This window comes from Symphodus melops (genome assembly GCF_947650265.1).
Source record: "Symphodus melops genome assembly, chromosome: 8".
In the NCBI taxonomy this organism is placed as follows: domain Eukaryota; kingdom Metazoa; phylum Chordata; class Actinopteri; order Labriformes; family Labridae; genus Symphodus; species Symphodus melops.
The window spans coordinates 15,555,359-15,571,445 of NC_136698.1; the positions used below are offsets into that span (position 1 = coordinate 15,555,359).

Genomic DNA, 16,087 nt, shown 5'->3' on the forward strand with positions numbered 1-16,087 from the left:
ATGATTAAGCACACACACCAGCATTTACAAAAGTGTATAAATACACATTGCACTCTTCTGTTTTTTAACTCCATTATTTTTATGAAAGGAGCAACAGATTAACTCTTAGTAACCAATATAACAACATCTGGGTGATGCAGTGTGATAATGATAATGGGATGCAAAATGATTACAGTGCTGTAATAATGTAGCAATTTAATATCCAATATGGGAAGGGTTCAATGCAGGGTTACTGGGCCAGTAATCAGTTACTGCTAGCAGTTAATTGTTTGATAATGTGTGAAATCAAAGTGAACACTCAGTTATGTCACTGTGTCAACGTGCATAAGAGTTGGAAACATGAAACTCCCAAATTATTTATTTCTGTGACTTTACACGGGGATTTTCGATCAACACTCCCATGAAACAAAGAAGCCATACAGCAGAGAATGTGGACAGCCTTTTTACTCGTGTTAATCGAACAATTAATCATTTTCTATTTTCAATGCGCTAAATCACAACAAAAGTTATTTCACGTCTATTAACTTGTGCAGCAGGTACTGACTGTGAGCTTCGAAAAGGTAAAACAGAAACCTTAAGAGTTACCAGACTCGGGGCGCCTGTAGCACAGTGGCAGCGCACGCGTCACCATGTATCGAGGCTATAGTCTTCACGCGGGCGGTTCGACTCCAGCCTGAGGCCCTTTCCCGCATGTCATTCCCCTCTCTCTCTCCCCGATTTCCTGCACTATCCACTGTTTCTCTCTCTCAATAAAGGCCGAAAAAGCCCGAAAATATAATTTATAAAAACAATTTAAAAAAAGAGTTACCAGACTCACTGGTGAACATTCATCTGCATCTCCTGCTTTATTTGTGTCATTTCCTGACTTACTGATTAGCCACCCACTTTTAATCGGTAAGTAGTAGAGTCTCAAAGTCACTCCTCAGGCTTACTTGTGTGCACTGTTCCTCTGGATGTTTCTGCAGTCAATGCCCCACATAAAAACGGTACAAAACTTCATAACTCAACTCACTGATTTGCTGAAACTCGATCAGCTAGATAGCTGAATTAAGCATGTTATGCGTTCCCTCCAATGTCTTCACACAATCATAAACACTTTAAGTGTTTATGATTGACTGAGATTCCTCACTTGATGCCATTGGCCACTTTTAACTTGAAGCTTGAAAAGGATGTGTGGACTCGTGGATGATGAACGGTGGGATTACAGTCAGTTTAGTCCCACGGTTTCCAAGCTAAATCTGGCAGAGACTCATCTGGGTAATGTAAAAATCCTCCTGCTCAATTTATGTTTGAGTGATCATGAGCGAGGAACAGCAGAATAAATCGCTGCCCTTTTCTCAGTTGAACAAAGAACATTGACAAAAATACATTGGAAACACTTGCTGGACTTAAAGTCATTACTTCAGAACAATTATAACAAGGTTGTCATCACACAGCGCTCTCAGAATATAACTATAAATGGCCGAGCACATACGGTCCACTTCTCCTTATTAAAAACATGTTTCCACTTGTGCGCATTCTTTTTGGGAAAAGGAAAATAGACGAGTGGTAAAATAAGATGTAGACTCAAAACACTCGTGAGAGAAAGACAGGAGAAACAGCGAGGAGGGCAGTTGATTGTCCGTATTAACAGCTACAGGTTAATCTTTTTAATGCTTGTTATTTTCTGCACACACAATGATGCAAATCAAAAATAGTATTTGTCAATTCCATTTTGTTGTTTTCAAAATGTTTCGAAAGTACTTTATGTGGTGACATTGTCATCCATTTCCCTGATTTATAAAGTAGTGTTGAGTTTAGACGACGTGTGAAAGAATATGTTCTGGAGGTGAGAAAGGGAGAGAGAGAGATGAACAGATGAAGGAGCAGCAATAAAAGCAGCTGGTTCTGAAGGTGCATTGGTGGAGAAGGAGGAGATTTGAAGGAGCCAGGTGTGGTGGCAGCCTCAAAGGTAATCAGCGGGCCAATGGGGAGTCATTCTACTCACAGGGAACGGGCTGTCGAAGTACCTGGAATAAAAATAATCATTACACCACATTAAAGTCGCTGTCTGTAAATATACCCTGGGCAGCAGTAAACTATAGCTCACTGCGGCCCCTGCCATCAGGACAAGTGCACACGTGTGTGAATATTCAAAATACACGCATGCAAATAAAACAGAATGCAAATATTACAGAGAATAGAAGTACATCTATGTCTCCACTGCTGATTCTGTGTATGCCATGACAAAGACTTTTAACGAAACAAAATGGTTCTCCTGATACAACAGAAGCAGCTCAAAGCACATTCATTATCCCCCCTACTATAACTTAAGTGTTATTTTAGCAACCGAAACCCAGACAGAGGCTCTCTCACACATTTATTCTGCCTCTCAGTGCTGCTGCCTTTAGAAAATGGGGATTAAGTCTACATTTAGGAGAATTTGAATTGCAAATTGGCTTTGTAATTGTTTTAGTCTTTAATCCTTGCAAGGAGGGTCTCAGTGTAATGCAAAGTTGAGACTGGCGAAACATCTCAGGCATTCATCTGAGGAAGGACTGTTTGTTTCACCACTCGGTTCAATGAGACTTAATAAGCAGGGTGTCCGATTGACACACACACACACACACACCTACACACACACACTGACACAAGTACATATGCATGCACACACAAACACAAGCTTAAATACACTCCTGCACACGCGCTGCACCTCATGGGCTCATTGATAGAGCAGCCAGTTTATTTTGGTTGTGAGTTTGGGTGCCCAGCTGGTACTTGAGACTGGTGGACTGGCAGACAGCACACACACACACACACACACACACACACACACACATTCAGAGACACACACGCTGCCAGGGACACACTGTGCCAGGCTGCAAGGTTTGCCAGAAACAAGCCTGCCCGCTGCCACACAGAGAGGCAGTGGCAAAGAAGAGAGGGCAGGACAAAGTGTGTCTGACTGTGCGAGATGGAAAAAGATTGAGCGAGTGAACAAAGACATGACGAAGAAGAAGAAAAGGAGTCAGGGACTTTTAGGAAAATATACTTTATCAGTTTTTAAAGAAAGAAGCTCCAACTCCAGACGGTCAAGCATGAAAGCAGCACAGTCTGACTGACTGACTGACTGATGTTAATTCAATTATTAATTAATTAACAATTTAAAGCTGCTGCATTTGCATTTTAAGTTCCAGAAAAACAATCCTGTGCACTGTGAGCATTGCAAAAACAAACATGGATCAAGTACAATGATAAAGCAGACAAAGACGAGGATGAGTAAAATCAGCAAGCTATACGATCTCCAGCATGTCATGTCAAAGAATCAAAAACAGTATTTGTCCCCGTCTCCATAACAGGTGAAAACCTTGATCTGAAATATTGTAAATCCGGTTAAATTCTTCGTCTCACTGCCTTCAAATTTGAAATGACACCTCCACATGGTGTCTCTGTTCTTCCTGTATTCCACGAGCACACTCTTGCCAAACCCTTCCTTCTTGTGCGGACAGTTCCTGCACCTGTGCAACAGGGATGCAATCTAGCCCTACCTCAAAATCAAACCTTCATTCATTACAGCAGCTCCAGTATGAGCAATTTAGGGACTTGGTGTAAAAAAAATAAAATTAAAAAAAGAATATGGTGTCTGAACTCCCAAAGTGAACCAAGAGGAGCGTGTGTTTAAAGATAAGTTTCACTCTCTGGGAACTGCCTGACAATTCTTGTAACCATCGTCAGTGTCTAAGGTGTAATGAGGAAAGGCAGCAATGAAATGTTGCTCCAAGATCTGCACTGGGAAGAGAGAAGAGGAAACTCTGCAACTGAAAATTCAAAGACAGACTGAAACTTTTGAAAAATATTGAAATTGTCTAAGTAATGTAAAATTCTGGCAAAGTGAATAATCATATATTGTTATACCAGGATGTTCTGCACTCTGAAGCCAAGCTGTTGGTGCATGTGCCTCATAGGCTGAAGTCCTTGAGAGCGGACGGCCTGGGCTCGAGTCTGACCTGCGGATCCTGTGTGTCGTTCCCCGCATTTCCTCTCTCTCTCTCTCCCCAGTTTCTGACTCTATCCACTGTCCTATCTCTGAAATAAAGGCATGAAAAGCCCAAAAATAAATCCTACACGACAGAAGGTTTTAAGAAATGCAAAGTCATGGCATGACACTCTGGGTAAGTTCAAACCAAAACAACACTTTCAACAGCTTTATACATTTATTTATGCAACGTTGTGTTGCAGAAAGTCATTTTAAACAATATATTAATAGATATAGTGGATAAGGTGTGGGATACACGAATAAAAAAAGACAAAGATGCTGAGGGCATCCTTTTATTTTATTCCACCCTTTTTTTAACCAAGGAAAAAACTTGTTGAGATTCGGCCCGAACAATATGGAATTTTTGGAACCGAAAGAGATATCAATATTGAGAAACAATGTTTTCGATGTGATGGCTAATATCTTTCTTTGCTCTATGTTCAGTCTGTTCGAGCACATTTATTCCCTTGATCCCTCAAATTAGGTTATCAAACAATTGTGGAAAAAAGATAACAAACACAAGATCAACTGGATAGTAACTCGGCGTGTACGTCCATCACCGCTTAACACTCTGGAAAGTATCCATGTTGCACTCTCCCCTGGTAATAGGAAGAAAGAGAACTGCTAGTGTAATTCAAAAATACTCAAATGAAATGCTATTTGACTGGTAAATAAATCTAGTAATATCGGCACATATCTGCTATTAATTTAGTAATACCAATAGTCACTGAATAAGCCAATATTGGCCAACATTATTGGCTAGCAAATGAATTAAAAATCTCTTATTTCAAGAGTGCCCTATGTGCATGTGTACAAGTCAAAGCACAACGCAGGAGATGTAGGATTGGCAGAGAAAACAACACAGACACAAACAACGGCCTGTAAAAAGGTCTTCCTTTCAACTCTCCCTGAACAAATTACTCACAACAAATCTCCACAGCGAACCGGTTACAGAAGGAGCAAACAAGTGATGAATGTTGTTTTTTTAATTATTGAACCATAATTTAATTCCTGAAAATGTCGACACTAAAACAGAAATTGGCAGCATTCAGCCGAGAGTTTCACTGGGAGAGATAAACAAATGCCCCCCTGAGGAGTTTCCACTATTTCCGCGAACGTAGTATTCATTTCAACCATTACATTTTATGGATGATGATGCTGCAACTAAGAGGGCATTCAAGGGTAACTGGGTTAGGCAAATTAAATGGGACTGTGCTGGAAATCTGTGTGTGTGTGTGTGTGTGTGTGTGTGTGTGTGTGTGTGTGTGTGTGTGTGTGTGTGTGTGTGTGTGTGTGTGTGTGTGTGTGTGTGTGTGTTGGGGTGTGAATAAATGCTTCTACAAAAAAAACTTTGCTCAGGTGGATTCATGGAATTTATGCTGCTTTGGCTAGCAAGATGCAATGCTTTCCTTCGCACCAAAACTCAGATAAAACTGTGAAAAATGCAGACTTCAAACAGTCCCCAGTGACTTCAGACACCTTTCTTCCCGCAGGCTGACACATCTTCCTCCCTTTCTCCTACTCTCTCTCTCTCTCTCTCTCTCTCTTCACTCTCTGTCTCTGTCCCCGGTTTGTGGTCTCCATATGTCTGTCTTCATGTCTGTCTCTGTCAAACACAGATCCAGGAGCTCCTTGCTTGCAGAGTTGAGATCAAATGCTACACCCTGGCACATTTTAAAGCTTGCCCAGAATGAACCTGCAAGGAAGGGGAATCATAAACAATATTTGATCTTCTTTGCTTCTGTCACTTTCAGACCTCCAGCCGAACACACACACAGCTTGAGGGCAGCACTTTCAGGCTTTGTTGCTTCCCTCAGATCGGGGGAAAAGGTATACACAGACAGAGGAGCCAACTGGCCTTTTTCATTTAGACGGTAACAAAGGTAAACAACAGCACACAAAGACAGCGTCCTCTCGCTCAGCACCCGTCTGCCTGCAGCCTGCACTCCACGCACTGTTTGATATTAAAAGACGACACAGGCGCTAACGGAGGAGGTGAGGGGGGGGGGGGGGGGGGGGGTGAAGATATCGAAATGCTGATAGAGAAATGGAGACACAATGCTATGGCATGTGTAAGCTATATTTATAATATTTAAACTGAAAATGACCAGAAGAATCATATGAAGAAGCCATTACAGTTCCCTCTCCCTTATTTTTCTCCTCCTCATCCCTTTATCCATAACCACTCTGCCTGTATCATGGATGTTATTATTATTCCTGCATGTCGTCATGTCGCCCCCGCTCCTCTCTCCTTCCCCTGAGCAAGAAAGCGGGCACTACTGGCACCTCGCCAGATTACCCAATCAATCTCCTATGAGAGGGGGGAATAAGAAAGAGTGCATGGAACAGAGAGGAAAGGAAAGAGAGAGCGAGAGGAGGTGGTGGGGGGGTTTGATGCTGAAAGCGACCTGAGTAGAGAGAAGAGAGCAGGTCCAGAAAGAGTGAAAAAAAGGGCACCAACAAAGACAGCTATGATTGGGAGGACAGGGCTTAAGCTGAGGTGTGTCTGTGGCATGAGTGTGTGTGTGTGTGTGTGTGTGTGTGTGTGTGTGTGTGTGTGTGTGTGTGTGTTTGTGCACTTGATACTGGGACATGAGGGGAGTTGTGGGGATGGAGAACGCACAGAATCACACTAACAATCCAGACAAAGGCTCGGCCCTCAGCCGTTGTTTACAGAGCTTGGCTCCTCCCCTTGTGCCACCTGTTACTGTGGTCCCACAGAACAAATGTTTAACCCTCTCACAGGATTCCCGGGCAACAGCCAACACTGCACCTCTGTCAATCTACTTTGTGTGCAATGTATGCTGGGACTGGACCAGATCAGGGCTTCGACCAACATTTCTTTTGGATTTATTGAAATGTATTTATTTAGAGCTGAATCAAATACTTGTTCGGAAACTAAACACAACAATTTTAGAGTTACAATGTAAATCAAGCAAAAGACTAAACACTAGTCAACATTTCTTTTTTAAATTGTCTTCGATTAAAAAGAAAACTTTCTCAGCCAAATTTCTTCTTTTGTAGTCTTGTATATGAATATGATTTTGTTTAAGGTTCAATGCTTGTACATAAAAAGAGACCATATAACAAGTCAGCTGCAGTGTCATCATATAAATGTTTCTCATATTGTACTTAACCAACTTGTGCTTTCACACTCACGGATCCAATTCACAGACATTTTTTATTCAGGTTTTTTCTCCTATTATGATCTATTTTTTGACAAGCTGTGATGTGTAACAGAAAATATTTTGATGCACATCTTTTCCTCCTCCAGCTCTATCATCATCCTGACAGTTCTCATCAATAAGCCGAGAGCCCGGTGGAGTCGGTGAAGCGCTGCGATGTGAATGACGCACTTGTGGCACTAAATCTGTGACGCTCCGCGGGCGATGAACCCGGACTGGCATGAATCGCAGATGTTTGGGTCGCGACCCCTGACTGGGGCAAAGCAAGATGTCTGTGACAACAAGGCCAAGTGTATCATTCCCTGAAAGACTGTTTGTCTGTGACTGCTAGAGTGTGTATCTGAAAGGGAGAAAACAGACACTCGTTATTCTGCCCACTTTTATGTGAGAAAGAATGTGTGTGTGTGTGTGTGTGTGTGTGTGTGTGTGTGCGCGCTCGTCAGTATGGAAGCTTTCTACATCACAAAGCTCCCGTCCTTTCATCATTCATACTGAGTTACTAAAGACGTGCCATGTTCTTATAATCAAACACGTTTCCTCAACAAAGTGCTCTTTTGTGGAACATCCTAATTCCAGCAGAAAAAAAGGATAATAAGACGCTCCGATCTCTTTTAAAAATAAACGTGATTAAAAGACAATGTGAAGAGGAAGGACAGAAACAAAACTCCCACAATTAAGACAACAAGAGAAACCACTTAAATGACTTTACAGAGGCACAAGACTTCAGGCTGTACCAGCTCCGTATCATACACTGTCATCCTGCTCTTTTTGAGTGGGTGTGCATTCATTTGCATTCCGGTGTGGGTGTGTGATAGCCAAAAAAGCTTGCCGGGGTGTGTTTGTGTGAGAGTTTGAGTGGCTACGGTTGCAGATGCACCATCCAGGGGTGAAGCCAACCAGCGAGAAGCCTCCAGTTCTGGGAGTGTGGCCAGGGCTCCTATCCCAGCATTCCCCTGGATTAGCTGTCAACCAGTCCCAAGATCTAAGGATTAGCACATTATATTCCATTATCTTCCCCCAAACTGGAGAGTCCACCAAGTCTACATCAGCGCTCACAATGAAGGCCAGTAGAACAAGGCTGAGTAAGAGGTTCCTTGAAAGAGAGGCCAAATTGAGCCAAATCTGTAACTAAAACTGTATTCTATCTCAATGTTGCCTAGCAACCGGATTAGCTCTGGGAAACAAATAATCAAGCTATCTTTCAAAATATAAATTTTACAGCCAAGCACTGATATGTTCTCTTTGGTTAGCACAAAACACTACCAGAGATGATAAACCAAGCGAAAAAGTGTCCACGATGCTGGCTGCAGAAGCCACAGAGGTAATATGCATTAAAAAAAATATTTTTTACTGCAGAAATAAAAATGTTTACAGTTTAATATAAACAAAAACAAAAAAAGGAGAAGGGAATTGCTCTGAATAGCTCATGTCTTCATCGGCCCACATGGGTGTTTTTTTATATAACTATAATAATATATAACTATAATGTTGATTTTATGGAGAATAATAGTTATTCATATTTAGGGGCTTGGCTGGCCTGTAGCAGTCTGTCAGGAGGCTTAGGACCCCCCTCAGCTCCAGCTCTTACCCTGCTGTTAGGTGGACTGAAAGTTGGGGTGAGACAGCACTTGCTTCAAAGGCCCCCAAGTTTTTTCACAGTCTATGCTATAAACTATAAAATAATTAAACAAAAAAATAATTTATTGTGCGGTCATCTTTCACTTTCACGCACAGCAATTGTGCTACTCTGAGGAATCATGTTGTTTTTCCCTCTGTGATCCAGGGGGACCGAGGGGCGGATGAGGGAGCTGTTATCAGCAGGAGCCGTGATAGAGACTCGATCAGGGCCGTGGGTCTGCAGGGACAGAGGAGCCGAAGTTAATCAGAGACGCACAGACCCGTCAACACCCGAGGGATTCACACACAGCGACCCTGACATTCCCTCTCCCTCTCCCGTCACACTAACCCATAAAAACACACACAAACAGCAACGGACACATGCATATACTTAAGCGTAAACACACCTCCTTTCGCATTTTGGTGCTGTCAGAGCCTCTCCCACATCCACTGTGCGTGCTTCATTGTCATGCGTCATAGGTTCAGCATTTATATTCAACACACCAGCAAATCAAAGAGAACAAAAAAAAATGAAATAAAAAAAAGCATCATTCCTTTATTAAGAAACAGCGTGACTCTAAAGCAGTGCCCCCTGGGTCAATCACTTCAACTCATGCTGCATAGCTAAACAACATCACAAAACACCATTTTACTTTCAAATTATCTAAAAATACCAAAATTTGGTACTTAATATATGAGCCTAAGATTTACGAAATCTGCAAAAAAAGATCCTCAAGAGTCTAAAACATTTGAGGGAATCATTTAAAAAAAAGAAGTCAAATATGTTTTTTAAGGCACAGGATAGTATACTGAAAAGGGCATAAAACGGACCAAGAGTAAAACTTGGAAATTAACATTTCTTTTTAACAAAACACCTATATCAAATCAGTTCTCACACAGACAGCTTCCACTCTGTGACCTCCTGAACACCAGCCAGGTCAAAGATCAAATAACAGTCTATATCCTTGAACTACAACCAAGTCATATTAGCCTGTTAAAAAAACCAAATTCATCAAACCTCACAGAGCACCTTTTACGCCAAAAGATCAATTCCTCATTTTTTTCATCCCTTCTAAGGTCAAAAGCTGCAGCATTAATGACCCTGTCCTTCAGCTGACTAATTTATACAGTCAAAGACAGAAACACATACACCTTTAAAATGTGTCATTTTACAGCAGCAGCATGTGAGGTTCAGTTGTATATTGTCCAGGCCTGTCAAACAGCAGTTGTTAAAGAGCTGACATGCAGGTATCCAGCTGGCCTACCTCTGGAGAAAGGTGTAGGAAATTATATTGCATTTAGATTAATTAGACACAGTTGTCAGATTTAATTAACTACTCAGTTTAATTAACCATGTAATTAATCTTATGGTGGTCCAACACATGCACACTCACACACACACACACACACACACACACACACACACACACACACACACACACGCACACACACACACACACACAATGATGGAGGTGGAGGCGCACAAATCAACTCATGCCCACACACACACACACACACACACACACACACACATGCACAGTACATGCACAACAAATGTAATCTGTTCGGCTGACAAGTGCTCACACTTTTGCTGTCAAACCTCATAAGAGTTCAGCTGAATGGATGACTGGCTAACGGCTAAAAGAGCCTGAATGAAGAGCGCATGGTAAGAATAGCAGCACAGTTAATCCATTTCAGGTATCATTTCTGCACAGGTAGAATCATAATCTACTGGTTAAAGAAGTCCGTCTAGACTAGGGATGTATATAAAAGAAAGGTGCTGTGGGATATTTTTTCATTCTGCCATATATTGTGATGTGAAAAGACATACCAGAAAATGGTACCAACTCAATAAAGTTGATAAAAATACATTTAAGTTTCAATCAAGTCAGTTATCTGCTCAAAGATCCCCTCTCTCCCAAACCGTCTCGTTGCTTTATCCACACTGGGTCTAGCATTCTTACAGCAGCTCTGACACCCACATGAAAAAGTGACAAGACAACATGTGGAACAACAATTTGTGTTCTTTGTTCTTTATTCTTTCTAACGTTACAAGAAACTTTTTATCTGTGTAACTTGTTATTTTACAATAGTGCACCTTCTTGTGCTGCCCGTGACTCTTACAAAACCTCACTGTAGTTTTGCTGCAGGTGTAGCCTCAAAAATAAAAACCCTCTTCGGTGCATTCTCTCCGTTAACAATCCATAAGTGAACCCATAGAGCTAAGCAGCACTGGGATGAGGTGCCCTTTATAGAAGGAAAACTCTCACTGAAAAGCTGCCTCAAGTTTTGGCCTCCAGCATCATGCCAGAGTAACTGTGACTCAACAACGTTGGGACTTTTGTGCATGCGTGCTCGGACACCCAGTTCAAACATTTGATACAGTGTGAGACATGGTTATCATCATGGTTATATGAAAACCCAAACTGAGAGACAATAAGAGGTTTAAGGGCAACAATCAAATCAAAGTCGTTTGATCAGCAATAATAGCAATAATTCGATAGCAATAATTCGAGCTGCACCAACAAAGACCCATAATCCACTCAACAGCCTCTTTAATTGTATGTGTGTGCATGTGTTCTATAGGTTACTGATCGACTGCTCTTTCTCTCCACAAGACGAGCAGGGTCAGCGGGGCCAAGGAACCTGACCTTTCATCACCTAGTCCGTCCCCTGCAGCCATATCAAGCAGTCTGTCCAGCTCTAAACATGTCCTCTATGTGTGAATGTATTGTTTGGCAATGTGCGCGTTAATGTGCTCGTGTGATCAGCCAGCTGCTTTATTTGCTTTGACCTTTTTGTGAAGCCTTGAGTGGACCAATAAATAGGCAGCCACATGACCTTTTACCTCTGGCACACACTTTGGAAGTCCTCAAGGGTCAGAGGTCAGTGTTTGAGGAAGTGAGGCCCAGCAAATGAGCTGCAGAGTTGAAGGCATGAAGGAAAACTGATATCTACTTTAAGCTGATCATATGAATGGAAGCAGAAAGACTACAGTACAAGACTTTCAAAAATTACAAGCTGGTAGTCTAAAGGCTTTCTCATAAAGTACAAACGGTGTTCAAAGGTGTTGCATTTTCAGACGTCTGCCTCCAAGTCTGTCCCATCCCGAGCAGACCAGACATGTCAAAACAAGAACCAGCAGTATTATCACACACAGAACTGTCTCTCTTCCCTCTGATGCACACTCTGCGCACGCTCTCATGTGCTTAAAACCACATGTGAGTCAGTGTGTGTGTGTGTGTGTGTGTGTGTGTGTGTGTCCAACCAGTGGATGTGTGTATATTTATGCACACAACCGGTGTGCTAGTGAAGTTCACTTACATAGTCATGGAAAGCCTTGGCCTCGCTGGAATGTTCACATGTCTCCCTCCGATCCGGGGCAGCGCAGTACAGATCCCAGAATACACTGTGCATACGAGACAAGAGAGCAGCAGCAGTCAGACACTTCACTGTGAGAGACAGGAACACATTATGTCCCTGGTTTGTTTGGTTTTTTTCAAGTTGATATGGTTGCAATTACCTAATCATGACAAGTTTGTTTATACTGATCGAAGTACATGTGATGAAGTGGACTTTAACAACTAAATGATATATTTTGATAAAGATGTTTAATATCAGACAGACGCTTTGGGATGTGCTGTTCACGAAATTAAATTCAGTAATGTGCTCTTTTTTTACCAAATTAAATATAATCGAGTCCACAAAGTAATGGTATATAGTTGGGAAAATCTGATCAAGTACATGTAAAAATGAGTGCAGAGCACACGTGGTGTGTATTTGGGGTTGACATGCATGAATGATACTCACCAAATGATTGTAACTCATTTTTGTTTTCCTTTTATTAATGTTTGTTGTGTTTCCTGCCTGTTTTATCTGAGGGGTTTTATATTCGTCAGTTGCTAAAAAAGTTTGTACATTACAATAAAAACATGTCAACAAGACCTGTAAAGTAATGACTGCTCAATACTCATTTGATACAGATTTTGAAAAAAGAATCACAGAGCAGAAATGGAGGTATTTGAATTGCTCATTCTGGTCATAAAACAGGCAAAAAGTAGGTCCACTCGCTGCCTCACTTTAGAGAAGAAAGTGATATTAAATGTTTTTTTTGCTTAAAGAATATATGAATTGCTGCCAGTTGCCATTTCACTGAATAATTAGGCACTTCAGTTTGTCTTTGGTTTTAAATAGTAAATGCTATAGACACGTACAAGTCAGTACACAAAAGCTACTGAGGTTTAGAATATTCTTTGTAAACGACACACTTTTGCCTTTATTACAGTTTTTAACCAGGAAGTGCAGGTCGCCAAATGTTCCTCTCAGCCGGCCCTGGCGACCTGCACATTATTGACCAATCAGCTGTGATTATGTTACTTACTGCCCAATCAGCCGTGCTCATATTAGTTAATTAGACCAATCCGACTCCTCCAGGGCAGCAGGGGCCACCAGGTCCCTCTCCAAATGGACCCCTTAATTACTGCACTGAAATTAAGTACCTGCTAAGCCAGTCTACTTGAAGGACCACTTCTTCTTCAAGATACAGATTTCATGGACGGGAAATCAAAAAAGAACAGCTAAAATTGTGGGCGGAAATGCCAACATTTTAATAATAAAGGAAAATACAGTGAAACATGCATTCTTTGTTACTGATGTTACAAATCGAGAATCGCTTTTGTTTAGTATTACAACAAAATCTTGCTAATTTCCAATCTATACTGCCAGCACTGGGACCCCTCTCAACAACAAGACAGCTAGAGGAACAAAGAATATCAAAGTAAAGACACCGGTGACTCATGCTTGTCCTGTGTGTCTTGTGCTGCCCTCCTGTCACTCGACAATAAAGCAAGTGTGCATTATCATATCTATCGCTTGGTGTTAAAGAGATTGCTGCTCTGTCAGACACCAGCCACGTGAAAAGGCGCGACCGTCGCAAATCCAATCAACTCTCAGGGAAATGAAACGGGACGCAGGTTACAGTTTGTCACAGAAAAGAATCAACCTGGTCTAGACTCTTACGACCTGTGAGGTCTGAAAAACATTGTGATTTGAACAGCTGACCTGCTGCGTGTGTCGGGCAAATCATATTCTGGATGTCTCTGCATAATCTGAAGCGAGATTGCTGCTCGTGGACGAGACTAAAGGTATAAAGAACAAGACTTTCATTATTCTTATATTAGTTTAGGTTCACTACAAAGAAGGGATGTTTTCCACATGTGGAATTAGGAGCCATTAGGCACAAAAAAACATAATTACCAGATACTCTGGAATTGAACTGATGACAGGCATAATATGTAACATCCCCACTAAAGTCTACTCCCAGTCATTGTACTCTCATTGGGACCATTGTTAACTCCCATTTGACAATCACACATTTAAAGAGAAAACCAATGTCAGTGCTGTTGTTGCTTCCTTTGCACAAACACTAATCTTTAGAAATGATCTTAAAAGTCAACATTTGCAGTTAATTAGCAGCAGCAATCTGCAAGAAGGTTTTGTTTTCTGCGCCCTCTTGTAATAGTAAATGTTCTATCCAATTATCTAATCATTTCAATCTAATCAGCTCATCATGGCAAGCTCCTTATTGTATTATGGGAAGTAGAGCCACACAAGTTCTTGCGAGAAAATACATTTACTTTTTAGAGTCACGGGGCAGACTTAAGAGTGTTATGCATACTCTTTTTTTCCTATTCATTCATTCAAATGAGAAACAAGGCACTAAAAATAAGAGCATGACATTGTCAGAACACACACATACACACACTTTGTATCTAGAACAGAAGAGGAAGGGATTAGCGTCCAGCCGTCCAGAAGAAGACAATTACTAAAATTAAATGCCATCACGATAATTATTTGCAATTAACTGTGGTCGGACAAAGACAGTGGATACAATGTGCTTTCCCATTATACTAAAGGAGAATAAACAAAGACACAGAAAGTCAGACACACATCTGCTGGTGGCAGGTCGACATGATAATCCCGTGTCCCAGTCAGATAATGAGTCAGGAGAAATATAGAAAAATAATCATAGAATTTAAGATGGATATACAGTGTCGTAGGCTCTGACAAAGAAAAAGCAGCAAAAAAGTCCCAAAATAAAGTTTTGTAGAGACCACAGTTCCCTACCCTCTTCTAATCAGACCCAGTCTTCTTAATGGGACAAAATGCTGTGATCAAAGAGTGGGGGTGGGAGAACACAACCTTTCCAGTTGTCTTTATTACCCCGACTCAAGAAGCAGCGAGTCTCCTGGTAGCAGCAAAGCATTCGTCAAGCAGGAGGAAACAAACACATCACAGTGCAATGTAAATCAGGAATACTCCCTTTGGACTATGGCTAATAAATACAGCAACTGTCATCACCAGAGGACTGACGTCTTTAGAAGAAGGAGCAATAAGTGCAGCTCTGTGCGTGGTATGGTATTCACAGGAGTTAGGTACAAGGTGGAGGCTTGACAGAACTTCTGGACTGAGAAAAGAAAGGTGCTCTAGGGAATACTTGCATCCATTGTCTGCAGCTACACAGCAAGTAAATGTGGTTCGTTGAAACAGAGGTATTCTATTATCTTATCTTTCATAGTTATCCATGCAGCAACTCAACTCTTCTTTCTAAACTCTTCCTGTATTCCTGCAGGTAAAATACTTGTTGGTTCTGTTTCATATTTCATGATTCTCAAAACATCCTGTGCAGGTGTTCTTTTTTATTTTTTATTTGGTTGAAAATGAACACATCATTCCTAAGTCCCGTCCACACATTAACTGCTGACAATTTCCGAAAAACACGTCCTAAAATCTACCAGACTTGTCTTTCACTTTTTTAAATTAAACGGGAGATAATCAGACACACTCATAATTCATATATAATACTCTGTTCGGTTTGAGTGAGTGGGGATAACCTGGGTAAAACAAACGACAGGAGGTCACGTGAGTTAGGATGACTTTTCTGTCTGGTGACGTCAGCACCCTGCCTTAGGCTCATGGTGCATGTTCCTGATTATTATCTTCTACTTTTACAATGCAAGCACATTTAACGTGAGGGCGGCAGGAAAAAAGGCAGAAGAAATGTAAACTGTAACATTACACCAAATAAAGGCTTTTGCTTTTCTTTGATTCGTTGACTTAATGAAGATGTTTTATTGATCAGCTCATCTCATTAAACAGATTTTTCCTGTAAATACAGATACTGATGGCGAAGCTCAGATATGTAATGTCAGAACAGTTTTTGTATTTGTTTGTGGCCCTGTCCTGTGTGCATCTGCTATTTGCAGGAAAA

The 16,087-nt window shown here is 41.3% G+C and overlaps 1 protein-coding gene and 1 long non-coding RNA gene across 3 annotated transcripts in view; one reads left to right on the plus strand and one right to left on the minus strand.

Moving 5' to 3' along the window:
• ssbp4 (single stranded DNA binding protein 4) overlaps positions 1 to 16,087 on the minus strand; it is a 79,727-nt gene that overhangs the window by 47,433 nt on the left and 16,207 nt on the right. For both annotated transcript variants that reach the window (XM_079349534.1, XM_079349535.1), the window contains exon 4: positions 12,142 to 12,226. In XM_079349534.1, coding sequence (XP_079205660.1) covers positions 12,142 to 12,226 — 85 coding nt within the window. The remainder of the gene's footprint in view (positions 1 to 12,141; positions 12,227 to 16,087) is intronic.
• On the plus strand, positions 6,995 to 9,073 carry LOC306827620. The gene is made up of 3 exons (XR_013779649.1): positions 6,995 to 8,521; positions 8,725 to 8,816; positions 8,984 to 9,073. It is a non-coding gene; the product is annotated as an uncharacterized lncRNA (long non-coding RNA).